This window comes from Lissotriton vulgaris, chromosome 11 (assembly GCF_964263255.1).
Source record: "Lissotriton vulgaris chromosome 11, aLisVul1.2, whole genome shotgun sequence".
Lineage (NCBI taxonomy): Eukaryota > Metazoa > Chordata > Amphibia > Caudata > Salamandridae > Lissotriton > Lissotriton vulgaris.
This window is the reverse complement of record NC_141699.1, coordinates 1,104,442,006-1,104,469,983: the sequence shown is the minus strand read 5'-3', so window position 1 is coordinate 1,104,469,983 and position 27,978 is coordinate 1,104,442,006. Positions and strand designations below refer to the sequence as shown.

Genomic DNA, 27,978 nt, shown 5'->3' with positions numbered 1-27,978 from the left:
TGAAGGTATTCTCAGATACCTAGAGTTACCCAAAGCCTCCCCCCCCCCGCTACCACATCTGCTGCTGGCATGCTCCCCCTCGACCCCATGCACACGATCACTCTATCAGGTGTGGTGGACCATGGGGTGCCCCTGTGCCCCCCACCCGTGGCTGACCCCCCACCTCTGCCCCCCCTCGACCCTCATGCATAAGATCACTCTGTCAGGTACGGTGGCCCATGGTGTGCCCTGGGGTGCCCCGTTCCTAGGGCTCGTGGCTACCCCCTCCCCCCACCTATGCCCCCCTCGTCCCCATGCACACCTTCACTCTGTCGGGTATGGTGGCCCCTACCTGTGGCCGATGCCCCCCTCCACTCACCGCTGCGCCCCGCTCATCGCCCCCCGCGGCTCCATGCAGCTGCTGCCCCCGGGCTCCGCGGATCCTCACGGCTCCGTGCGCGTGCACCGCGGACCCGGCGCCCCTGCCTCCACCCGCGGGCGCGCGCCGCACCTGCGATTGTCATGCAAATGAGCAGAGCGCGCTGTAGCCAATCAGGAGCGTCGGTTGGGATAAAGGCGTGTGTTCTGGAGCGGACTCTGCCGGGCCCCTGGGTCGCGTGCCGGCCGAGGTGTGCGCGAGGCAGCAGGGATGCAGCGCCAGCATCCGGGGATGGGTACCACGGGCAGGGATGCAGGACGGGCTGCCATGGTTACAACCTCCGGCCTGGGCGGGGCAGGAGGGGATGGTCCGGGGTACCACGGGCAGGACAGGCTGCCATGATTACACCTCCGGCCTGGGCGGGACAGCAGGGGATGGCATGAGGTACCATGGGCAGGACAGGCTGCCATGGTTACACCTCCAACTGGGGCGGGACAGCACAGGATGATCTCGGGTACCACGGGCAGGGATGCGGGTCAGGCTGCCATGGTTACAACCTCCGGCCTGGGCGGGGCAGGCGGCTATGGTCTGGGTACCATGGACAGGGGTGCCATGGTTACACGTATGGCGAGGATGGGGCAGGAGAGATGCTCTTTGCGCTGGAGCCGGGCGGACACAGCATCCCATGTGCCATTGTGAGGAGGGTCGTCATCCTGGTCACGGCAGGAAGGGGCTTCCTGTTGAATGACGTCACAATCTGACCCAAACCACCACTGAGTGAGGTGTAGTGCCACCATGCTACGCCCCTTCCCTGGGTTCTCAGGGACACGCGGCCGGGACATCTATTACCTGTTGTATCTGGGTCACAGGGCCTGGGGGTCAAGGCCGACATCCTCAGAAACCACACACCTTTAATATAGGTTAACCTCCCTATAGCCTGTCATTTATTATTCTGTGGATCCCTGCATGTCCTGACTTCAGAAGGTGAAAGTAATAAGGAAATGATAAGGTTGTTTGCGAGGTTTTCAGTGAGGTGAAAAAAGTGTGTTTGTGTGTGTGTGGGGTCTCTAAAAGGGACGTGGCCGATGTAGTTTACTCTGTGGCTTAAACAGGTAAAGTACATTTCTGTGATTCCCGTAGTGCGCCAGCCAATGGCATTTTGGTTTCAGTCTGGGATGTAAATTATTCCATTCAGATATATATGAAACGTCTGACATACACCTAAAACCAACCAGGAATATTGGCTTTGTTAATAGTTGTTAACTGTCTAAGATAAATAAGTAACACAAATGATTTTGTTGTAAATAATGAATATGGCCTTTGTGCTCTGCAGAGAGGCCAAAGACTGGATGATCACACGTGTTTGGAACCCCTTTATGACCCACTGATGCGCGCTGTGGAAAACTCTCACTGCCTTCAGCCTCCACTCCAGTGCCGGTTATAAATACCTGGAGGTGGGTCAGTTTACAAGAGTAATATCATATGCTAGAGACAAAAAAAAATAACATCCTGGGAATATTGAACACTGCTACAGAATTCAAGACTAAGTAAAGGTGAAATATAAACAGGAATTAGAACTTTGGAATGTTGAGCGCTCCATTGAAAACAATAGAGGGATCCGGGCTTCTGTTCAGAGATGCTACTGGGAACAAAGTCCTCTCGGACACGAGGGGATTTAATCCCCGTCGGGCTCCAAGAGGCCTTTGTTTTTAGTAATTAGAATATTCTGCCCTCTAGGGGGGAATGTTCTAAGAGCCTTAGATCATCCAAGCGGGCTCTACTGGCCATCAAAGGACCGCACCCTTGTTAAAGGCCGGAGCCGCCGCTGGAGCGGGCCTTTAATGGCCGGTAGAGCCCGCTAGGTCCGGCTCTAAAGCTATATTAGAACATAGGAATGTTGGGAGCTTCAATGAAGACAGTTGAGTGCTCCGGGCTTCGAATGGCAAGTAAAAGCCCAGAGCTCCAACATTTTAATGTTGTCCTTCACACCTCTAGATGTGAGCAAAGGCCTCACGGAGTTCGAGGGGATTGCATGGAGCCTGAGGGGATTTCAGTTCTCTCGGGCTGCATGAGGCCTTTGTTTTATTTGTTAGAACATGCTTCCCTCTAGTGGCGGAATGTCCTAATAGCCTTATAGCTCCCTGTAGCTGGGCTGTACTGGCATTAAAGTCCTGCTTCCTTGTTAAAGGCCGGCTATAAGGCAATATTAAATCACTTACATGGATTACTTTATTTAATGCATTTTACATTTGTTCTTCAGAAACTGATCAGTGTTTTTAGCATTAAAGTTAACGACGTGAAATTAGGCCATGATAGGGACAAATATCGATGTCTTTATTTTAATTACTTGGACAGCCCTGGTTGCTTGTAAAAACGTATTCTGAGTGAATGGTAATATCCCGGTGAATGCATATGTTCACTGGCCGCTCCTGCTCAATGAATCCTGTGAGACCACACGCTGTGGCAAAGGGGCAAGTGGTCTGTGGCAGAGGAGAAGCAGTGTTTGTAGGGCCACCTTGCAGCCTCTCGAAGAAGAGGCGGAGTCTGCAGAGGTCAGCCCACCCACCTCCTTCTCATAGCGTAGAACAGTAATTGCATTGGAATACTTACCGTATCAATATAATTGCAGCTTGGATATAAATAAAGAATGTGGAGATATTTTAATTTATTGAACTTTTCTTTCACAAAACATGATAATTCACTTTAGCCTTCCATGTGCGTAAACATATCTCTGCCTAGGCTTCATTTTCATCCTGCATTATTCTGGGTCTCCGGCGCATGGGGCGACCGCACATATATGTATCTTCTACGGGGTGAGGGTGTCCACAGGCAATAAAGTTGGCGCAGTGCATTTGGGAAACTTGTAAAGGAACTCCAACTGAAATGCTATTGTAGGGCACCTGAATTTTGGTCACAGGGCTCACAGGCGGCAGACATACCACAAACATATAGTCTGACCAAGGGTTTGATACATGGGAATCAGACCTCACTCTCCCTGATTGGCTGGAAGAACGCACTGACCTGATTTGTATTATTTTTAGCATTTGTTTTTCAAAACACGATAATTCTCTTCAGTCCCCATCATGGATGAACACATCCCTGTTTGGGTCCTTCTTGGTCTCCTGATCATGGAAGCACCACACACGTGTGGGTATCCAGGTACAGGTGACAAACGGGTGATAAAAGGTGATAAAATATATAACACTTGATGGTGAAATGCTTGTTTAGTGTTCCTGTCTTTTGATTGACACTATTGTCAGTGGGTTACATGAGAACCTTCAACAACCATATATTTTCAACATTGTAAGTTTTCTATCACTGGGTGCAAGACCTACAGTTCCTTCACTGACTGCCTAGAACGAAACGTTGAATATGATGTATGTCAGATTTTTAAGAATTTAGGGGCATATTACCAAGGCAGGCGAAATTAAATTATAAGCGCTTTTGCAGCCATTTTCGGCCGCAAAGCGGCGATAATTTCATCGCCCTATTAGTAAGCTGTCGCTAACATCAGTTAGCGACAGCTTTTAGGTGATAGCGAGCGGTTTGGGGCCCGCTTTGCATTTCAGCGATATTTATCGCTAATGACATGCAAAGTGGGCGTTCCCAACCTGTTAGCGACTATCACTATCGCCTATTAGCAATGCAGGCGAAGCGATTAAAAAATTCACGCTAAGCGCGAATATCGCTGAAAACTAATGCCTGCTCAGACCACTTCTTAACCTGTATATCCAATGGGAGTTGGATATTCAGGTTAAGACCCTATTGGGGTTAATGCCTGAATATCGCAGGAATCCCAGCGATATTCATGCATTTTGCCACTATCGCTGGATATTTTATCGAATTGGATGTAAAAGTTGCTAATAGCACGTTATCTCTGCGATGAAATCCGGCAATGCGCTGCGATAAAAATAATGTCGCTAAGCACATATAGCGATAAATATCGCTAGCTGTTGATAATATGCCACTTATTTTCCAACATATTGTAATCCCTGTCGCTCTAAGTCATAGAAGGAAAAATCCTTCCCAAGGGGTTGGCTGCAGTATTTGAGCCTGGGTCACTTGCACTTTGAGATATCTACCATACACAGACATATTAAACATCAGAGGACCAGAAAAATCTTTCATGGTATGGCATGCAAGATTATCAGCTCGTGTGATTACCCAGAATACCCTGCAAATGTCAGAGTATGGGCAGAAAATCACCATTTCTTTATTTTCTGTGATAGCAACGGAACTACCATATAAAGTTTCCACACTTCCAGGGGCTTATTCATTAACCCTTTCGTCACTTTTGTGCCAACAGTGCATTACTTTTTGTGATGCACCGGTGGCGTAACAAATGCGCCTTGTTGCACCATATTTACAAAGTGACGCATCTAGGTAGATACTTCACTTTGTAAACCCTGCGCCTCATTATACCTGCACCAAGTATAATGTATGCGGGGGGGGGCGTTCTGATGCAAGAAATGGATGTAGAAGTGACGTACTGAAATCTATAAGATTTCACTGCGCCACTTCTGGGACGCAAATGCGTCAATATCTTACTTCTGCCTCATGGCAGGCGTAAGATTGATGCAGGCCCTTTCACATGGGACTTGCCCATGTATAATGACCCTTTGCTGGAGTTGTGTCACTTTTGTGACACGCCACCAATGTATATTATAAAAGGACAAGGAGAACCAATTTATAATTGGTCAGGTACCTTCGGGTAATTGAACTTTTTTCTAAAGACAGTGCTCCCCAGACAAAACCTAGTTGAAAGACAATACATATAGACCCAATCAGTACTAGATTGTAGAAATCTGTCCAGCCGGACAGATATTTAATGTGCAATCAATTCAATATTTACAAAGAATAAACAAGAAGCAGTTTTAAGTGGGACAGAATTTTATTTTCACACTTGACTTTATAATAGGTGGGAACAATTTGTCGGCAAGAAGCCAAACCAAGACTCATTCCACATTCTCAAAGACTTCCCTTCCTCCTTCCTGTAAGCTACAATATCAAGCATACAAATCATGCTCATAAGAAGGTCCGAGGCCTCGCTGCCATCCAGAAGTCCTCCTTGTTCTGCCCCATAGGGAACCATTCAGCACACCCTTATGGAACTCTTCACATGCCATAGCATGTTCACCACAACATAGGCCCTCACCAATCTACAGACTTCTTAGAGAGACCAAGGACTTTTATATTTATTTTATTTTTGCAATTTTATATAGCGTGGAATTGGCCTAAGCCTGGGATCAGAGCTCTTTACAACATTTGCAGTATACATGGGTTACAGCGAGTTCTAGTTCCACTACTCAAACTCGGACATTTAGATCCAAACATGCCAGCAGGAGTCACCATGTGAGACAGTTACAGCATTCGGTCAAAGGTCAAACACAGTTAAGTCATCGATGTAGATGGTGGGGTCACTTAATGAAGGTAGTTCTGATCCTGGCAGAGAGTGCACCTAAGTGTGGTCGAGGGTGATTGACCAAGGTATCTGTCAAATAGGAGGCACTTGAGGTCTTTTTTGAAGGTGGCTAGGCAGATGGTTAAGCAGAAGTTGGGAGGAAGAGAGTTCCAGATTCTTGTGGCACTACTAGACAAAGACTGCCTCATTAATCGTTCTCGACTGAAGGTGGGAGGTTCCAGGAGCACGGACTGGGCATTTTGAGAACCCATATTTGCTCCAGGGATTTTTACTTTCTTGTTCATATAGGAGGGTGAAGAGGTGTGCAGTGCACTTTGGGTAATGCAGATGGTTTTCAATGGGACCGCACTTCAGGAGAAACTATGGAAGGGTTAGCAGAGCAGGCGAAATGTGATCAAATTTCTTGAGACCTAAAACAAAGTGAGCTGCTGCAAGTAGTGTTGCTCTCAGTGGTCCTTTGGGAATGCCTGAGAGAAGGGCAAATCCACAATCTAGTCTGGAGAGCACAAGAGATTGCACCACTGTTTTTAGGTCTTTTTTCGTAATCAGTTTTCTTATGCCCCAAATTTGCCCACGTTGGTGTTGTGCAATGTTGGCCTTGGCTGCGATGTGTCTGTGAAGATTGAGATCATTGTCAAGGGTGAGACTAAGGGGCTGATTCACAGAACTAACTTAAGACAAAATCCTAAACTTACTACTTTTGGTATTCACAGAAGTTAGGATTTTGTCTTAAGACAGACTTAAGACAGAATCCTAACTTAAGTCTGTCTTAAGACAGAATCCCAACTTCTGTGAATACCAAAAGTAGTACTTTTAAATGTACATGTATTTATATAGCGCAAATCACTGACCGAGGTCGGTATCTAAGCGCTTGCTTGGGGAACCCGTCCTGGTATTCCCCTGTGAGATAACCCCGGCAGGGTATCCACAAGGTGAAAGCCAGACATCCCGCCGTGAAGGGCCATTGTGGAGATTAAGCAAGCTATTGCCCAGAGTCGCAGAGTGTGAACCCGTGAGTCGAGAAGGCATCAGAGCGAGAATTATCGAGTCCGTGGAATTTTTAGCCCAAGACGCGCCGAGGCGGGGAATTGAACGCTGGTCCAGGGCCGATCTCAGCTTCCGGGTCTGCCGCCTCTAACCCCTGAGCCACACTTCTCCACATAGGATTATGTCTTAAGTTAGTTCTGTGAATCAGGCCCTAAGGGATTTGTCACTATGCACAATGGAGGGCAGCCATCCAGGGCAGGAAGGTTAGCCATTCATTCCTTTACTGGAGTTTTTGCTTTCAGAGGTTAAATCAGAATTGTTTTTGTTTTAGTTTTAGTTGGGTTGAGTTTTAAATGGTAATTAGACGTCCAGTTTTGAATCGTTAAGAGCGTGATTGAAAGCAACATCTTCTGGGGATGAGATTTTCATATTTATTTTAGTGTCATGTGCGTAGTGGTTCAAGTTAGAGGTTAAAGAGGGTTGGGAAGAAAATCGAGCCTTGAGGGACCGCTTGATGTACACTGACTGGTCTCAAGAGCGAGTTACCCATTTTCACAATTTGGGAGCGGCTGGTTATCTATAAGGAGAACCAGTTGAGGACTGTGCCTCCACATCCCATGTCTTGTTCTAGAGTGTGAAGGAGACCGATATGGTTGGCAGTGCCGAATGTAGCTGATAAGTCCAGGAGGGCCAGGAGGCAGAAGTCACCGGAATCGAGGATTCTACGGGAGTCATTGACTATTTGGAGGATTGCAGTTTATGTCCTGTGGCCCTGTCAAAAATCCTGATTAGAAAGTGTCCAGGAGGCTGTTTGTTGGAATCTGTGAAACGAGTTGCCTAGAATCGGGAGGGTGGAGACTGAGCAGGAGGCGTTGATGGTCTCTGGAAATATGCCCTGTTTGAGAGAGGCGTTGGCCATGTTGGTTCATATGTTTAGTAGGTGTGTGGAAAGAGATTTGTTAATTGAACCTGGAATAGGGTCCTGAAGGTGGTTCAAGAGTTTTACTTTGGAGATTGTTCACTGTAGGTCCCGTTCGAAAACTGGGGGGGGGAAATTACCATGATTGCAATGCCTTGCAAGGTAGAATCTCAACTGTTTCTAGGGAGTTGCTTGTGGGTAGAGAGATATGGATGTCTCTAAGTTTTTCATCAAAGAAATCCATGAAGTTGCTGCAGGTGACCACTGATGACTTAGAAACTGGAGTGTTGGAGGGGTTAGTAGTCTGTTCACTGACCTCCAACAGTAACTTCGGTCTGTTCTTTGCGGAATTCACGAGGACTCTGATATGAGTGAATTTGGCTTTGAGGATTCGGTCTTTGTATAGTTTTCTCCCTTTCTGAAGCTTAGTCATGCTCAGGTGAGAGGGCGCTAGTCTCCATTCTTTCTCACCTTTTCTCATAAGCTTTCTTTGTTTGTAAAGTTCTTTTGAGAATCAATGACCAGAGGGTTTTGGGCTGGAAAATTTGCACTTCAGTGGTGGCATTTGTAAATAAGGGACTCCATGCAGGAGTTGTACTTGTCGGTAGCCTCATTAATATCAAGATGAGGTTTAATCGAAATTTGGGTAAGTAGGGAATGATGGCCATGGCTTCTGTGTCAAGGTTGGATGTGCCCCATAGCCATATTTTGTCTTTCTTGGGTTGCTGGGATGTTTTGTTGTAAGAGCTAGATATGGAGAACGGGATCTGCATGGGGTTAGACGAGTCCACTGGAATGGCATCACATGACTGTAGGTTGGGGGACTTGGATATTCTAAGGTCAAGGATGGGGCCTTAGTAGTGTGTGGATTTATGGCAGTCTTATTGGAGATCATTGTCTTTGAGAAAGGAGGTAAAATTGTCCACGCAGCTGTTACCCTCGCCTCCCTGGTGGATGTTGAAGTCTCCAAGGAGAATAGTGTTGTCCGAGCTGATAAGCCGAGAGGTGAAGAGATCCATGCATTCCTCAATGAAGGTGTTGTTTTGACCCAGTGGATGGTAAATCACATTCAGTCTGCTGTTGGAGGCAGTGGATGGTGACATTTCCACCAGCAAGCATTCAAAATACTGAAAATGAGTACTGGTGAGGATTCTGCATCTCAAGGAGATTCTGTGAATGAGTGCAAGACATCCACAATGTCCATCTCCTGGTCCCGAAGCAAGATGCAATAATTGGGAAAAAGTAGAAGGTCTGGAGCATGGTTAAAAGAGACATTGATTCACATTTCTGTGAGGATCCGGATGTCAAGATTCTGAGGCTGGATCGAGTCTAATATCTCTAGATTGTGTTTGGCTGCAGACAGGCAATTGTGTAGGATGCAGCTAAGAGAGAAGCTGTTGTCTTTCTGACTTGGCTGTTCAGGGAGATAATTTTGGGATTTGTATCAAGTGTTTTTATTCAACATCATTATATTGTTAGTCGTGTGGCAACAATAAATAACAAAAAATATCAAATGTACTCCATGCTCACGACACCTTTCAAAGGTGCGACCTCAACCCTTAATTGTAAAGTGCCTTGTCAGTGTCAACTTATTTATAGACATCCTGAACCTTCCAATATCTTCTCCACCCTGACGTTTAGCCTTACCACATCTCTGCTTTTAAGTTCTCCTAGTGTTTTGGAGAGCTGTCCCTCTTGCCTGGAAGTTCTCTCTCTTGAGGGTTCTACTTCCAACATGCGTGTGTTTCAAATAATGGATCACTTTATCAATATGGTAGAAATGCATTGGGCCTCAGCCAATCATCTAGCTACTACTCTTAGCATTATTCCCTTTTCTTGGCCAGACAAGTGACCCTTTCGTCAATACTACCATGACCCAGAGTGCTAACCAGTCTTTGCCTAAATTTGCATCTAATTATTTCCGATGCCTTCTGAATAAATTCTCTTCCTGATAGTCCTAGCTGGGCATTAGTTTTAGAACCAGATTCAACACCCTCCTCCAACATACTTTTTGCAACTACAGGAACTTTAAAGAGTGGCGCATCTCTTTCTTACGTAGGCACCACCTTGTGACCTGCCTGCACCCTCCATATCTGTCTGATCATCAAGCATTTTGCAAAAGCGACGCACTTTCCTGTTCACGTCTAATCTCTGTTCTGGGATCTTCCTGGAAGCAGTATTCTAGCACCTAATGCTGTTCTCACTCTCTCACTTAAGCACTTAGGGGCTGATTTAGATCTTGGTAGACTGTCGAAATGTAAATTCCATAGGTTATAATGGGATTTATATTTCTGCAGACGGGATATCTGTCACCGTCCCGTAGGATATAATGGGATTCATATTTCGATGGACGGGATATCTGTCACCGTCCCGTAGGATATAATGGGATTTATATTTCAGTGGATGGGATATCTGTCACCGTCCCGTAGGATATAATGGGATTCATATTTCGATGGACGGGATATCTGTCACCGTCCCGTAGGATATAATGGGATTCATATTTCGATGGACGGGATATTTGTCACCGTCCCATAGGATATAATGGGATTTATATTTCAGTGGACGGGATATTTGTCACCGTCCCATAGGATATAATGGGATTTATATTTCAGTGGATGGGATATCTGTCACCGTCCCGTAGGATATAATGGGATTCATATTTCGATGGACGGGATATCTGTCACCGTCCCGTAGGATATAATGGGATTCATATTTCGATGGACGGGATATCTGTCACTGTCCCGTAGGATATAATGGGATTTATATTTCAGTGGATGGGATATCTGTCACCGTCCCGTAGGATATAATGGGATTCATATTTCGATGGACGGGATATCTGTCACCGTCCCGTAGGATATAATGGGATTCATATTTCGATGGACGGGATATTTGTCACCGTCCCATAGGATATAATGGGATTTATATTTCAGTGGACGGGATATTTGTCACCGTCCCATAGGATATAATGGGATTCATATTTCGATGGACGGGATATCTGTCACCGTCCCGTAGGATATAATGGGATTTATATTTCAGTGGACGGGATATTTGTCACCGTCCCGTAGGATATAATGGGATTCATATTTCGATGGACGGGATATCTGTCACCGTCCCGTAGGATAAAATGGGATTTATATTTCAGTGGACGGGATATCTGTCACTGTCCCGTAGGATATAATGGGATTTCTATTTCAGCGGACGGGATATCTGTCACCGTCCCGTAGGATATAATGGGATTTCTATTTCAGCGGACGGGATATCTGTCACCGTCCCGTAGGATAGAATGGGATTTATATTTCAGCGGACGGGATATCTGTCACCGTCCCGTAGGATAGATTGGGATTTATGTTTCAGCGGACGGGATATCTGTCACCGTCCCGTAGGATATAATGGGATTTCTATTTCAGTGGACGGGATATATGTCACTGTCCCGTAGGATATAATGGGATTTATATTTCAGTGGACGGGATATCTGTCACTGTCCCGTAGGATATAATGGGATTTATATTTCAGTGGACGGGATATCTGTCACTGTCCCGTAGGATATAATGGGATTTATATTTCAGTGGATGGGATATCTGTCACCGTCCCGTAGGATATAATGGGATTCATATTTCGATGGACGGGATATCTGTCACCGTCCCGTAGGATAAAATGGGATTTATATTTCAGTGGATGGGATATCTGTCACCGTCCCGTAGGATATAATGGGATTCATATTTCGATGGACGGGATATCCATCACCGTCCCATAGGATTTAATGTGATTTATATTTCAGTGGAAGGGATATTCGTCACCGTTGTGACAGAGTAATCTGTCCGCGGAGATCAAAATTAGGCTCTTACATTCATATTAAGCAAGAGAAGTGTCCTTCTTGCAGAGATGGGTCGTGAACCACCTGTGATGGAAAAATGGTTAAAAGATTTGGAAGGATTGAGCCAATTGGGAGGAATATATCTCGAAGTATTTAAAAGAGATAATAAAGAAAAGGAGGTTTTAACTGTTGAAAGATATTTCTGCTATCATTGTTTTATCCACTCTTAGAACACTCGCCTTGAGCAGTGAAAGAGGCAGCGTACGCAGCAGTCCTAGAGAACACAAACACTAGTGCAAAGAATAGAGTAGGGGTGGGAGCAGTGCTCATGCAGTCAGGTACAAGATATCACTTTGTTAAAGGTGAAGGGCATTCACGTGCACTCGCTGAAGCAAGCTGGCGTTAGGGTGGTGGTTCCATTGCAGCCACACCTGGCGCTGAGCTTGGTGGGTGGAGGGGTTAGTGCACGAGCGGCAGGGAGCACAGATCTGAGGCATGGAGTACAATCCATGGCTCGCTTTCTCTTAGCTGGGCTATCTGTCGCTTATGCACACACTTGTATGGTTATCAGGTTCCTCTATGCACTCCAGACAGAAAGAGTGCATGGGCTGGAGTGTCAACACTTCTAGGATGGGAAGGGGGACTGGAGCTCCCCAGATGTGCAGTCTGTTATTGGTTTATTTATGGAGAAACTCTTTCTCTCTACCATCAACAACTCTGCAGATCATCTCTTCTCCTTCTCATCAAGCGGTACTCCAGCCCGAGGCTAAAATAAATCAAGGACCATTTCCTGACCGTGCGGTGAGTGCAATGCCACCCTCTGAGCTCTCAAAACTTCCAGCAAACTCTTGATGTGAATGAGACAGTGGATCATAATGTGGTCACCAGTAGGTGACTCAGGAGTTGTCTATCATAGATTTATCCATCACATTGGCTAATGTATGTGAGTGTTGAAAAGCCAGTGGGATGGCGGTGACCCAGGATGCACCTCACATGGAACACCTTTAGCTGAGGGTTTCACTTGCACTAATCTACCTTGCAGGCTATGACCCCACAGGAATGATTCAATTAACACCAACTTCTTCAGGTTGTTGTGGTTCAGTGTCATGTGCACCTACAGGTTGGTTTGCATCAAGTACTCCTAACATGACCTCCTGGGTGGGCGGAGGGATGATCCCGGGACTCTGAGGTGTCTGCACCCTCCTTGCTGGTCACTTAGCAGGGATAGCTCGTCTCTGTGCACTTACCGCTGTTTAGACCCTTTCAAGGATCTTTGCCTCTGTTGGCAGGTTGAGAGATTTGGCGATAATTGACGAGCCATTGCTGTCTGCCTTGGATGGGAGGCTTTTTTAAATCTTTTTGTCTGATTATCTGGGATAATTTTTATGTGTAGGGAGAAATGTACAATACTCGTGATCACTGAGGCTATGAGGTGGTTTGTCCATAAAAATCTTACAATGGAAATCCCATTTTATCCCCATTTTTGGTCTGGCTCAGACACAGGTTTAACTTTCTCGGAAGGCTAACTGTTTCTAAAACTAATCCATGCACATACACACATGCATATAGGGTCTTGTGCTCAGCTACTTTCAATCATTGGTCTGTTCAAGAGTCACTCACATTTTACTTCTGCCAATCACAGTATTCTGCAGGGGGCTAAGGGTCAGCCCACTTCACCCATTGCCTTTCCTGCATCCTGAGTGATGGTATTTTGCTTGTGCACATGCACACATCTGCATAAAAATAAAACCACTTCATTGCCATGGTTGCAGGCCCAATATTTGCTTTCAATTTTTTTCATGTTGCAAATATTTGCACGCCACCAAGGTTGTCGGGTATTTAACCTTAAAGACTGTGACATTTTTCTTTCTTTTTTTACGATTACGTTAATATGCCGATTACAAATGTGTGCAAAGAAATTTGGAAATTCATTGCAGGCTTGCAGACTAACTGGCTATTTTTTTTAACATAATTTCCAAAGATCATATTAGTAGTAACTTCTTTTACATTTGTTTTTAAATGAATTTATGCCTGAAAAGGCTTTTGTAGGGAGAGATTGGTAAAATCAATATAAAAACAATACATGGTTATGTAAAGCCTTGGTATGAGCAATTATATCTCAAGAAAGTTTCAAAATCTCTCTTTCAAGTGCAGACGTTTCCTTTCTGGTGCAAGGCTTACAGTTGCCAACATTTCCTTTGAAATATTCAGTTGATAATCACTTATATTGAAAAGTTATAATTTGGATAATATTTAAAATTCAAACTTTGACCGATTCCTAAAAATACTTTTTCAAGGATTTGCCTGTAATTTACAGATTATTACAGATAAATGTAATCTAGGGATAAAGTTGTTTTTCAACGATTTAATATCCTAAAAAACGGCGAGGTTTCTTTGTTGAAAAAAAGATTTCTAATTTGTATTTACATCTTTTTATAGTCAAACTAATTATTTTTGGACCACATTCTTTTCCCAGGGACGCTTTACAAATTTGTAATAATGTTATCTCACCATTGTTTTCGAACGGGTCTATTTTACACTAAATGTTTCTATTCAATCTCGTTTCGACCTTCTTATGCAGAATATGTCTCGATTTAAGGGTAGAAAAGAAAATGCAAATGGAACTGCTCGTACTAATTCCACAGAGGCGGAGGTCTGCATGAAAGATGAAAGGTACCTCTGCACTTCTCTCACAATAGACCCAGCCTGCACAGTGTCCAGCTCCAGGCACGTGCTTGCCCTGCAGGGCACAGCTGACTGTTCAGGAAGCGTGCCAGAAATGTGCCCTGACCTCAGACCACTGCAGTGCTTTGTGGCCACACAAAGCGCTTTACATAACAATGCACTGTTGCAAGGCCAGCTGCAGTGTTCTGCTGTGTAGTGCTGTTTGTCAGGCTTTTCACTTCTGGGCACATCTCGTCGTCCTTGAAGCTCGCTGGTTGGCACCTAGGGATCCACATTAAAGCACAGAGCAGGCAGTGCCCAGCTCAGAAGCATCTGCTCTGGCTGCCCCTGGGTGTCTTCACCTGGTACAGACATTAACAGAACCTGCTTCTGTGCAAACCAAGGGAAACACAGAGAGCTCCACTTCAAAGTGGCACAGCCCTCAAACAGACACAAGAACTGTTGTTACCTTGTCCACTACTTTTTAAGCATTTAAACAGTTGTGGCTATGTTTTGGTATTACGTGGGTCCCTTGCTCACTTTGCCACTGGATTCAATCTAGCCTGGCTGATGACGGCTGATTAGCCAGAAACTGGTCCCAGGATGCTTGTTTCCGGTCCAGGGAAGACATGGCCTGGCAGTTCGGGCTAAACTGTTCCCATAAGGCACAGGGTCAGACTGATTTGCATATAGCTGGGTCTGAACTGGGGTGGCGGATTGAGCTAAAGAATGATGATGGATTCAACCCAGACATGTGACTCAGGGTGTGTGTCTGAAAAGTTTCAGCGCTCCGTCCATCATCCTCTAGTGTTTGCTTTATGTTTTTGACATTTTCCATACATTGGAAAGTATTTTGTTTATTTTTAGATGATTCTGGCAAAATAAAGAATGTCCTTAAACATATTTAGATTAGAAATGTATAGTTTTGTTTGCTTTGCTACTTCATATAATAATCAAATAAAATACTATGAACTCTATAAACTGAAAATGCCGCAAGTACAATGAATGGATGCCTCGGTTAGGGCTGGATGTCGGCAGCCAATGCTGAGCAGAAAGAACGTGATGCAGACACTGCCGTGCATGCTTCTTATCCAATGAATCAAACCTAAACCAGCAGTGCTTGGTGTGGCTCGCGAGGCCTTAAGATGGCTTCAGGAGCCTTTGTCACTATGAGCCCGACTCAGATCTCGGCAGACGGGTTACACCATCACAACGGTGATGGATATAACGTCCACTGAAATAAAATACCATGGGATATAATGGGACTTATATTTCGGCAGACGGGATATTTATCACTGTTGTGACAGAGTAACCCATCCGCCGAGATCTGATGATGGACTAACCTGTCCGCCAAGGTATCAATCCCGTAGGATACAGCGGGATTTACATTTCAGAGGACGGGGTCTCCGTCACTGTTGTAACCGAGTAACCCGTCAGTCGAAACATAAATCCCATAGGCTAGAATGGAATTTATATATCAAAAGGACGGGGTATCGCCACCACTTGTGACAAATTAACCCATTCACCAAGATCGAAATCAGGCCATGTGTCGCTAAACATATAGACTGAGAGGCATTCAAAGAGAGTCGCTGTCTCCCCATCATGCTGTGTTCGTTCGTGCGCCATTTTGCCTCCTAGGAAGGGCTTGCATTGTAGTGCATGAGCTGCAGCGTTCTCAAGAGTCGCGCAGCTGGCAGGGAGTGTTGGATGAACACAGACGCCGTCTCAGAAAGAGGGCTGCGCAGCTAAAAGCCGCTGGTTGTGCGTAGAAAACTGTGCAGCTTTTAACTCACGCTCCTCATACAGCTTTCTTACTGTTCAACTCTCACAACCTTTGTGAGGCCCTCTAGCTTTTTGTCTACAAATAAAGATGAAGAGGGTGTTTAAAACATGTCATGAACACGCTAAATTACCACTGAATGGCGTCCCAGATTGATCAAGCCTTGGCGGTGTCATTGCAAGGACAACACCGAGGCGTCAGCGATATCAACAAAGATTTGTGTTGCCTTGCATGATAAAGACAACGCAGCTGCTTGCACTGCGCTACATTACATTTCAAGCTGGACGGCGTTCCATGCGTGCAGCAAGGGCGTTCCCACGCATCCGTCCATGGATGTTGGCGCATTCCCAAAGTTACAAAGACTTGTAAACCATGGAAGGTGTCAACATACTACACCTCCCGCAGAGAGGCATAGTAAGGTGAAATATATTTTTTCCTTGCATTATTTCCTCTTTCCACGTGTGCTGCATTTTACAGCACACATCGAAGAACATGTCTCAAAGGATTCTTTTTGTGTCTAAAGGTGTTACTTCCTGCACAAACACAATCCTGCCCTCAATGGAGGCACACTTGCCTGTGTCGCCACTACGCTGCACAGAGTGCACCGGTACAAGAAGAGAGCAGAAATGCTGCATATCATTGGAAATATGGAACATTTCTGTTCTCTCTGTTCATGCAAAGCAGCGGTGCAACTTTGCTTGCTTCCCTGCGTTGCAAGAAAGATTAGTAGGTATACCATGTACCTTCTATGACCACTAAAAATGTTTGCTAGCACGTAACAAAACCGAAAAGCACAACATAACTAAATACAAATATACTCAAGAAACTGACAATAATATATTCACAGTCATCTTACTGATAGTAATAATTCTAATGTAATAAGAAATGTGAAATGGAATAGCCATTTGTAATTGCAGCTCTAACCTCAAGGGGGTGTTCTTGAGCAGTGCATTTTGTGTGCAAGTTATGGTTTGCATGGCAATGGAGTGAGGTATGGTTCATGGAGCTAACCATGACTAGTGAATTGCTGTGGGTTTTTTCAATACACCATAAAATGAGACTCACTCACATAGTTTTAATCTTGGATTCATTTATTTACAATTAAAAAGAGGTAGAAAGAGGCAGTGCTTGTCAACAAAAAGGCTAATAAATTATCGTCTGAAAACTGAAATAAATATTAAATCTACCCATCCTGTGGGTGACCCCTTGCAATATGATGAAAAGGTACAAAATGAGCTTCTGTTGTCAGGGTATGGGGTGGGCTTCTGGGACTTCCTGCTGCCTGATGCCCAGTCCAAGATGGAGCTCATGAGTTGGTGTGCCAATGCATTGGATCAGTGTGTTGACATCCAGAGCACGCTCTCCACTCTATGACGTGGTGCCTTGAACTTCTCTTTTTTACGACTGGTGACTTGATGAGCAGCTCACCCTTCACCACCAGAAGAACACAAGCCTTGGCTGGATTGTTTGGGTGCAACAAGGAGCATATGAGGTACCAGCATGCCATCTGGCAGAGGAGTAAACAGAGGATGGTGGTTTCTATGACAACAACAGATTGAGGTCTAGGCTTTAAATTTGGAAGGGAGGTTGAAAATGCCCAAGAATACCTCGCCAGCCAAACGCGAGCCCACTCTTGGTCTACCTTGCCTACGCGGTGCCAGTGACACATTTCAAACCATTTCTCAGCTACTGGACGGGTACATACTTTTTTAGGAAACACAGTACAATTTGTGTGTGATAAGGAAGAACATTACATTAGAACAGCAATCAAACAAGATGTAGGAGATTTGAGATTATTCATTTTTTGACCCGATCAAAGACAAAGTGCACAATGATGTCATCAAAGTGTATTTTTTAAACTCAATAGATGACATGTAATCGCAGGAGGACGTTTGCGAAAAAGGATGTAAAATATGATGGCGGTGGCTGTGTCTGTCATGACGCTAATCGTACGAGAAGCCGTAGTTGTCTCTGTTGGCAGACTCTTGTGGGTACACACTCAGACTGGAGTCAGATCTCGTTCCAACGCTGGTGTTGTCCTGTTCACTGTTGATCAGTTCCTGGTTAAACATCATCTTACGCCTGTGCAGATGGAGAAAACAGAAATGAGTTAGACTCAGATATGCGAAGGCCAATAAAGACCATATATTAGACACCCCAAACTGGTTGCTTCATAGCACACAAGGATCATGCCCATTAAAAGTATCAAAGTCTTCCCGGTATCTCCTATTTTTATTACAAAAATATAAAGCATGATTTATTGAAGAGATAAGGGATCAGAAAACCTTAAACATGCGGTCACAAGGCACTTCCTCCTAGAAAGTAAATTCTAAAACAAAACTCTCAGCCACAAGAATCATGACTTCAAACGTGGTTTTCAGTGAGTCCACTAACTATTAGATTCTGTGCCAAGCATCTGTAGCTCTACGTCACCTGCGCGGTTTAATCGCCGTATTTGTGGTCCCAATATGTTCAGAGGAGGTTATTTCACCTTCTCTGAAGACCAAATGTTTCATGGGGGATTTTGAGATTTTTAACAAAAAATTGGATCATATGATTTAAAAGTACATGGCTGGTGTTTGCATCTTCATTTATCTTTGCCACAGGGAGGGTCACTTGGAGATGGAGATGATCAATGCATCTTCCATCCTCCAATAAGAAGAAGCGGAAACTAATCTCAGAATCTGTTGAGACTCCAGGCAGTGTTTCTACTCTTCTTGCAATCTCTAGGAGATGCCAGACCTCATCAACGTCATTTTGTCTTAAAGAAAATAAATAACCAACAGTTGTTGTTGTAACATAAATGTTTTTGATTGAATGACGGTAAGCCTCTAGTAAGCACAATTCTTCTCTCCTTCATTACCGGAAGCCAATTGAGGGTGATTGGGAGATTGAGGGATTGTATGGTGAGGTCCTTGAGGTGTGTGGTGAGCTCATGACAATTGATATTCTTGTATCCCTGGTCAAGGATTCAAGTCTCCTCCTGGCTCCTGCCATCAAACAGTGTTTAAATGACTATCATCGCTGGATTATAAGTCTGTATGTATGCTGAATAAAATGTATAGGTACTATTTGCAAAAGAAGGCGCCTTATACTCATAACTTGGGCATGGCCTCTCTGTGCCACACCGCTGCACTCCCAGAAGAAAAGGGATACCTACAATCAACCTGTTTAGATCCGCTGAGACCTAAATATGTAACGTTCAAGATAAAACTGTCTCTTACCTGATTCTAGATCTGATGCATAAAACTATTCCAATAATTAAGCCGATGATGACCAGGACTCCGGCTATTACACCCACAATAATGATGACAACGGAGACTTCTGTCGAATAAAAAAAATGGTGCATAAACATCTATATTGTTGAAATTGTTCCATGTCACACCACAGTTGGATAACACAAATTATCCACCAGTTGTAAGCATTGTATATCTATACATCAGAGATCTGACTTTCTTACTACCTCAACACTCACACCACTTCCTATCTTAAAGTACAGCCATGTTATTAAATTTACTATTCATTGTTCTAGTCTTTTAAATGCTGCTATACACAAAACAACACACGGCAATTATTCTTGAAACAATATTTTAAGCTTTGTTGAAGGTGGTGAATGTGATGCTCCAATATCAGAATTCTTCAAATTCTCTGCTTACATATATCAATGTATTGATGTTTGATAAAACTATAATGGAACATCCCATGAGGACCTAAGCCATCTAGGCCAGCCTCTGAAGTATGAATTAAATTTATAATCAGAGTGTGAAGAATGTTATCCTGTGTCTGTCACCTGCTTAGAACAGACGGCGGTGCAGCGTGCTCCTTGGTACAACCCTTACGCAGACCGCCCTGGTCAGCAAGTCCTGCTGTTCCACTGAGTTACTAGTGAAACCAGCCCTTACATAGCTTACATTGTCTTGGAGCTAGTCACATGTTACCGTATGTGGTAGGGAGAGAAAGAGGTACTTGAAGGAGTGGTCACACGTAGAAGTATATAGAAATAATGGCATGTAGTAAGTCTCCACGGCCACATGCGTACATGTTACAATATAAGTAAATTTGCTCTGCTTAACTTTTTTCTTTTTTGATTCCCTCCTTTTCCCACTCTCAAAACATATTCACTTTTACCCTTAAATGTAGTAAATGTACAACATCTCCAGGGTGCAAAATTGGACCTTTACTGCAAAATTGTCTGCGCTAGGATTTTGAATATCCACAAATTTGTAAGCTCGGAAGGAGATCTCGCTCAGTGGCTAGTGCTAGAATCTTTGGAATCTGAGGCGTTAGTTTCAAATCCCAGCCTCTGCACTTAGATCACCAGTGTGTGTTTCTGGGTAAATCACCCGCTCTCCCTGCGCCCAAAAGTGTGAGATGTATTTCTATAATTGCAGATTTGATGTACAGGATCCGGTCGATCGTCTCCGATGTAAAGCACTGTGCTCCGATTGGTCCTAGCTAGTCTGTGCTACATTAATACCAATGCATAAGTGCATGATTACCACCTTCAACAGGAGCTCCTGAACTGGCTTGTGCACAACCCGCTTCTTTTATCAGCGTTGTTCAACTGTACAACTCCACCGGGCAAGCAGAGTTTTAAGGGTAAATCTATTTTTGAGAAGAAATATCCTAGCATCCCTTAGACTGGACTTAGCCATTCTTAATGATGCTGTTTGCACACATAAATCCCTTTTAGGATCTCAAGCTTAGAGTCATTAGTAGTCCAATCGAAATTAACATAAAGGACTTTAAAATCAGAAAATTCACTTAATCACCCATTCCACAATACTACTTGCAGGACCCTTCATGTACCTTAATCTCCCTGTGCCTCCCCTCACCCCTCCCACCACACTGCTCACTCCCAACTCTGAGATCACGGTACTGCACCCCTTCCCTGCTTCGTGCACATTAGAACAGTAAAAGTTGCTGTACCCACAGTACTGTGCAGCACAGGTAAATACTTATAAGGTTCCTAAGGCGAGACTGATTGTCTTGCAAATTCTTGTTTAGGATGTCATTTTTGACATCCAAACTCCACACAATACTCTTTGTGACAAACGTCACTATACCAAAACATTTACATCTTTATGTCACAGAGGGGTACTTATCGTACACGTTATACAACAACTGCATAACCTCACATGACAGGAAGTGACATAACAAAGCCAAAGGGCCTGCTTGGTACATGTCCATTCTATGACGTACTGGAGTGCGAAAGAGAAAACAATGATGGATCATTTACCCTTTTCTTTTTCGCAGTAGAAGCCCTCATACTGGTTGCGACACCGGCAGTATATGGTGGTTGCGTTGTCTGCTTCTACTTGTTCCTTAACACACTCTCCTCCGTTCTGGCACGGATTCTCCAGGCAGGGGTCCGCTGCAGGACATTGGAACAAAGATATGAAATGTTAGGTCAACACAATTCCAAACTTCATCATAATATTTGTATGAATCAATAATGTATTATGGTCTCCTTTCTTTGGTGCTGCAAATATATGTACATATACAGTCACTCACAAGCATGCACATACATGAACATGCATGCACACAGACACATGTGGTAAGAACAAACAAAGCTCTGTGTGTGTGTGTGAGCAATGCAGTGGCACACAGCTTTTTGTGTTACCCCGAAACCGGTCCCAGGATGCTCGTTTCTCGTCCAGGGAAGACATGGCTTGGCAGTTCGGCCTGGACTGTTCCCATGAGGTACAGGGTCAAGACTGATTTGCATATAGCTGGGTCTGAACTGGGGTGGTATGATGAGCAAAGAATGATGATGGATTCAACCCAGATCTTTGACTGTGTGTGAGTGTTTCAAAAGCTTTAGCACTAGGCCCATCATCTCCTTGAGTTTGCTTTGTTTGCCCTAAGTTGGCAGGGTATGCCCAGACGTGGGTCCCTTGCTCACTTTGCCACTGGATTCAAGATAGCCTGGCTGATGAGTGGTGCCCGCATGATGTCGAGTGAGCTCTGCTAGCCTCATTTCTACACCTCTGGGTGGTGGCGTCACTGAAACATTAATCTATTGACTCACCACAATATTGTGGAATAAAGGCCAAGAAATGTGACATCACCTGCATGATGGTGCCAACGCGGTCTACGGAGAATTGTGAATCCAATGCTGACATCCAGGTTTACTGTCAAGATTTTAGCTTGATTACTCAAAGTAGACACAGAAGTATTGCATCTAACTCCTCATCTCACAGTTCTCAATCAATGGGAGAAGTCAAAGTAGATGTGTGATCCAAGTAATCCCTGATTCTTGTGATCCTTTTGTTGGGAATTGATGATGTTGTTTCATCATTGTTTGGGAGATATGTAAACCACACTGCTAAGGGGCTTGAGTGTCTTGGCACCAGAAGAAGGAATCACAGATGCCAGAGGGACTTCTCTAGTGTTCACAGGCAAGAGTCCAGTTTTCAGAAGCTTCCTAAGAGAAGGGAATGGCTTGCGCTCCTAAGAAAGGCAGAAGGTGATTTCAGAGCTTGGAAACCGGGAATGAAAACAGCCTTCGATCCTCTCGGGAGTGGGGAAATGTACAAATAGATGAGCTCTGGAGGTGGAACAGAGCATTCTCTTAATGGAGAGAGAGGCGAGGAGGTATGCCAAGAATAAAGCACTCTGGGACAGCAACAGGGGTCCTTTCAGTGAATTTATATCTGAACTGGGAGCTAGTGAAGCTAGCAACGGGGAGACAAGGTGAGCAACAGCACAGTGCCAGCTATCTCATGGCCAGAGTAAGTCCTTCTGCAAACCCCGTAGAAGGCCTTACATCTGGCCATGTGGGAGAAGGCAATCAAGTGTCCTACCGCCCAAGGTGATGGGAAGGAAGAAGATGAATCTGCCATAGCCCACAACCATTCACCGAAGATTATGATGTCCAATATCGGCAATAAAATCCCTTAACAGATTTCAACAAAGATCAGATGTTTGCATTGACAGGCAATAGGCGTGCATTGATCTGGAATTTATTGAGACATTGAATTGAAACTCCTGCTTCAGAGACTGACGGCTGACAGTCATACTTACAGACAAAGCACCCGCGAGTAAAGTTTGAAATGGCGCAGATCTGCCCTCGTCTGCAGGCAATCCTGGAGCAGGCCACGGAGGAGCTGTCTGTGCATGTGCAGGTCTGCGAGCAGTCGTCCGTCACAAAGGTCTCACCAGCCTTAAGAGGAAGACAGTTGGAGACAAATATATGACACATTTCATGGATAAGCATTTTATCAAAGTTAAATGTAAAACATAAGTTCTGAGGCAGCTGGCAAGCATTTATGAAAGGTACATTGCAGAGCTCACTAACAACAATAAAGGCAGGTTGTCAGAAAACATGGAGCAAACCTGACTGGCTTGCGTCATTAAACGACCGGGGACCTCAGACATAGTCGGGCCCACTGGAGTCGTCTCATATGTTGCCAGTTCTGCACTGTAAATACTAAAGCAACCACTATATGCTCTATGCACAAAGATCCATTTTAGGTTCTAGAGACTGCCTGTCTTCATATTTGGAACAGTTTCAGAGGAGGAACGGTAAGGTGATTGGCTGTACTCAGTCTCACTTCAGCTTTCCACAGGGTAGATGAAAGATCTGCCTTGGCCAGACTCAGTCTCTCTTTGAGAATCTTGCTTGATCTCTTCCACGGCTTCTACAGCTCCCCACACTACTACAGCTTGAGTTGCTTTACAGCAACACCCATTCAAAGAAAAAAAAAACATACAACCAGGCGGAAGAAGCACACATCTACACACCTGCTCCCTAATAATACTAAGGGCAAGATTTAGACCTCGGTGGATGCGTTCCTCCATCACAATTGTTGAGGGACATCCCGCCTGACGAAATGTAAATCCACAGGATATAATGGAGTAACATGTCAGTTTTCAAACTTCTCTAGTTTTCTGGTTAAACATGGATGACTATAAGATACCTCAAAATTAATATCTTCATAACAGTCTCCTGAAATCCAAGTGAAATGCCAAACCTCAGGACTCAACCACCTCAAAATCTCTTCACTTCTTTTACTTTGTCACTGAAATCCCAAAGTTGTCAAATCAAATACACCCAATTTAAATCCTAATTTGTTTTATTTTTGCCAGTGTCTGTAGTCACTAAAAAAACATCTGAAACCCTAAGAGTATTGGAATATACAGGAAAGGTTTAGAAAGGTGATATTATGAGGCTTCATATTAAACGCAAGTAAAACATTGTGTACACCCATAAACAACTTCTTTCTATAGTCAGCTTCCCACCACTTCCACAGAACTGCTATGCTTGACCACACAAATAAACAAATCTATTTCCCTAAATGCTCAAATGATGCTGAAGTGAATTGAGCTGTTTGAGTGAGTTATCATATTAGCAAAGCACCAAGTGATATTATGAGTCATTTTTCAACCAGAAAGTCTAGGAAAGAGGATGACATGTAACTGCTCAAACTCCTGGTGAAAGGTTGAGGTAAGAGGTTGAGTTTGGTTACCTTGTAGTACTTGTTCAGGTATGTACAACCGCACTCTTTGTAGGGCACGCAATCTTCTTCGCTTAGAACGTATCCAGGGAGACATTGGCAGCCCTCCAGGCATGGCGACTCGCACTCCGAGGGAGCGGCCATGTCACTGCATGAGGCGGCGCAGGCGGTCATGCAACTGCTGTATTCACTGTGCGGAGGACAGGCCATCTCTGGAAAAAGGAAACAGACATTATTTGTAAGGCTGGCTGGGACTGCAATGCACCACAAGGTTTCAACAGATAGCTGTGTCCTGTAGGGCTCCTTTCTTAAGAAGCACCACCTCTCAGCAGACAAATTCTGCCCTGCACAAACCCTGAGACACTTTTTCTGACACATCTCTATGAAAAGTCGAGGCACTAAGAGCTGAGTCAGTTATATTTCAGGTGACAGATCCTAACCTCAGAAGACAAGCCAGTCATGTCAGGTGAGAGACTTGTTAACTCTCAAAGGCCCGACACGACTAATGCGAGTCAATTTGCTGTCGGTGAAATAGTCAATTGCTTCAGAAGCAGGAAGAGTGCTAGTGAGGTCAGACATATGTGACGTCGCTGGCAAGGGTTTGTGAAAGACTGAAAGGGTTGGGGTGCAGTTGTTTATATATCAGGCACGCTTCGCTACTAAGAGCGGGTATCCACATGTCCTGCTGATATCTATGAGCTTTAATTACCTGTTCCCTGTAAAACAAATATCTTTAATTTAAGAAGTGCAAGAAGACATTCATTCATTTCACACTCTAGAGTGAGACTATCAAAATACAATGACTTCGGTGTCCACTAACTCATAGTGTACGTACCGCATTGTGCGTCTTTCCTCCAGTTGCCCAGCACGACGTTCACCTCCTGGCATGCCAGTGCATATTGCTGCAAACTTTCACAAAATAGGTCTCTGCTCTCCAAAGCGATGCACATGTCAAACAGGCAGTTCCTGTAGAAACAGAAGGACAAGTTTCTTTTAAAGGACTCAAAAGGCCCTGTAGATGTCTCTTCCTTTCCACCCTCTCCTAATCAAGTGGAGAGAGGCGCTGTGATTGTGTGGGCAGTCATGGAGTAAGTGATAAACTGCAGAGTCTTGAAAGAGGAGAAGAGAAAGTAGATGTTGCTATAGGATGACATAGCCTTAGCTTTGTTTATAAACATCCCAAATGCTGTCTAAGGGCCTGATTACGAGTCCTCAGTGGGGTTCAGAAATAATTGTGTAGGATAAATACCAACTACTCATCTATATTGTCAGTAAATAGGAATAACATGGACTTTTGTGCCTCCCACACAATATTCAATGTCCCTGCAGTTACACTCTGGCAGGTTTGACCTGCTGATATGGAGGGGCGAATGGACTTCATTGCACCAGGCAGTTACTGGGGGTGTAAATATTTCACCACCTAAACTTGTGTTTGTTCTGGGAGGTTTCTGGCATGTTAGTGACTTTGTAAACATGTGACTCTTGGATAAAGACATCTAAATAATTGCAGTGGTAGTCAGGCCGTCTGTCAGTCTAGTGGAGATCATCTCTTCTGCCACCCGGCTGGATTTCCACCCCACCCCACCAAATTACAAGATCACCACTTATATCAACCCATCTGTATTCTAATAGAATGGACGGACATTCTTAATCTGATGCCCCCTACTCCGTTGTGCCATAAGAGTAAATTTATCAATGGCCGAACTCGTAAGAGAACCACCATTAGAAATCGGACGGTCCACTTGACTCAGAATAGAGCTGAGTACTGAGGATCTGACAGACGGAATACCTTGTCCGCTAATTGTATATCAGAACTATAGTAATTAAGAAGTAAAATATGCCCGGCATGGAAGCTAATAATACTTTGTTGATTCAATGCAAAATATCATCGTCTTCGCAACGGGTACGTTTTGGCTGAGGATTGAGTATTATGGTACAGACACGGTGTTGCATCCCTACGTCAATATACCATGGACCACGTGACACTCTCGATGGTGGCAGAGTTTCCTTGACCATGACACATGGTGGTAAAATAGCAAGAAAAGTCAGGAGGACCTTCAAGATATCACTGGGGGGGGGGGGGATGGAGCAAGGTTTCGATAGTAGCAATTTCCCTCCATGGCCAAGTTTCTGCACTGAGCCTCACTTTGGCTTGGGATCCAGATATACTCTAGAATAATGGTTATGACCAGTTCTGCAGTATTTTAGTTCAACATTTTCACAGAATTGATATCAAAGGAGGAATCTGAACAAAACAATACAAAACCACCTGGTACCTGACTATATGATATCTCGCAAAGATTCAAATTCCTGTCAGAAAAAGGGGTATACAAAATATTAAGGGAAATCAAGAAAAGAACATTGAGTGAAATAAAATGTACCTCTCAGGAGTCTATTTAACAGCCATGAAAAGCAAAACAACTAGTTTGAAGAATACATTTCAAGTAAAAAAGATGTGACAGAGGCCATTAATTTGGGATCCTTCTGACTAAGTTTGAAAAGGGAACGTTATCCATCCCTCTGCTGCATGTTAGAAAAGTGCAAGTTCATAAGACAGAATTAAATAACTTGGGTCCTACCTGCAGACAGTTTTAATAGCCTCCTGTTGAGGACCTATTGTGTGAGACCTGTAGTGGGCTTTGAATCAGCAGCAGCCTCATGATTGGATGGCTTTCTTGTCTATCTTAGGTCCATGCTCATTCTTGATTGGGTTTCATCCTTATTTTTATGTTTGTTCAACCCTTGGTACATTTCCTCTTTACTCTGTTTCCAATTGGATGAGTTACATCTTTCTGCTCCTCAGGTGAGTTAACTATATTTTTCCCTGTTAGCACCTCATTGGGAGAACTTTACTTTTCCGTTTTCTACTTCTGTCTCTGCCTTCCCCCCACCAGATCTCTTAAATGTTGCTTCCAACAACTGCCTCCCAATAGTCTGACCATCTCAGTGATTTCTTTCTCACTTGCCAATGTCCATTCCTTTTATTGTAATTGTTCTCTGCGATGGCAACACAGCTGCACACTGCTACTGTGCAACTCATGTATGCACATTTGTACAGCATCCAGCAAATGCCTTAATTCTCAGTTTACCATTAGAAAATGGTTGCGGGCCATCTTAGAATGGTCAATTTATAATAATAAATAATAAAAATATTAGCAAATAGGCCGCCCTTTACATGCACTCACATCTGAATGAGTGTAAAGGCATGGTTCGGCCATTGCAGAATATTTTTCTTCCAACTATAACAAAAACATTGCAAAATGGCTGCTGATGCACCTGCAAGTGTGCTTATACACTCCAGTCATCATGCAATTACTTTGCGTTATACTACGACAAAACACAGTCCAAGATGGCCATTGGTGTAGGAGAATGCAGGCGCATGCATAGATGGCCTTCTTGGGATCATTGTAGCTACAGTGGATGTATATGCAAGCTACAACTGGCAATGTAAAACGTTCTGTACCCGCACAGTAATGATAGACCAACTGGTTTTGCCAATGCCTGTTCTCCATGCTAGCATAATGCTTATGACAATATTTTCCTTCTATTTATGGTAATTAATAGGGGAAAGGGAA

The 27,978-nt window shown here is 44.2% G+C and overlaps 2 protein-coding genes across 2 annotated transcripts in view; both read right to left on the bottom strand.

Moving 5' to 3' along the window:
- Positions 1-477, bottom strand: part of PLAAT1 (phospholipase A and acyltransferase 1) — a 36,455-nt gene extending 35,978 nt beyond the window's left edge. Inside the window, exon 1 of the mRNA XM_086944969.1 lies at positions 359-477. The gene's annotated coding sequence lies outside the window, so the exon portion shown is untranslated. The remainder of the gene's footprint in view (positions 1-358) is intronic.
- Positions 478-17,017: 16,540 nt separating this feature from the next.
- LOC147684240 (uncharacterized) overlaps positions 17,018-27,978 on the bottom strand; it is a 270,590-nt gene continuing 259,629 nt past the window's right edge. Inside the window, exons 100-105 of the mRNA XM_086944641.1 lie at positions 25,239-25,369; positions 24,416-24,615; positions 22,971-23,109; positions 21,184-21,318; positions 19,169-19,268; positions 17,018-18,026 (exon numbers count right to left, since the gene is read on the bottom strand). Coding sequence (XP_086800767.1) covers positions 17,888-18,026; positions 19,169-19,268; positions 21,184-21,318; positions 22,971-23,109; positions 24,416-24,615; positions 25,239-25,369 — 844 coding nt within the window. The 3' untranslated portion in view covers positions 17,018-17,887. The remainder of the gene's footprint in view (positions 18,027-19,168; positions 19,269-21,183; positions 21,319-22,970; positions 23,110-24,415; positions 24,616-25,238; positions 25,370-27,978) is intronic.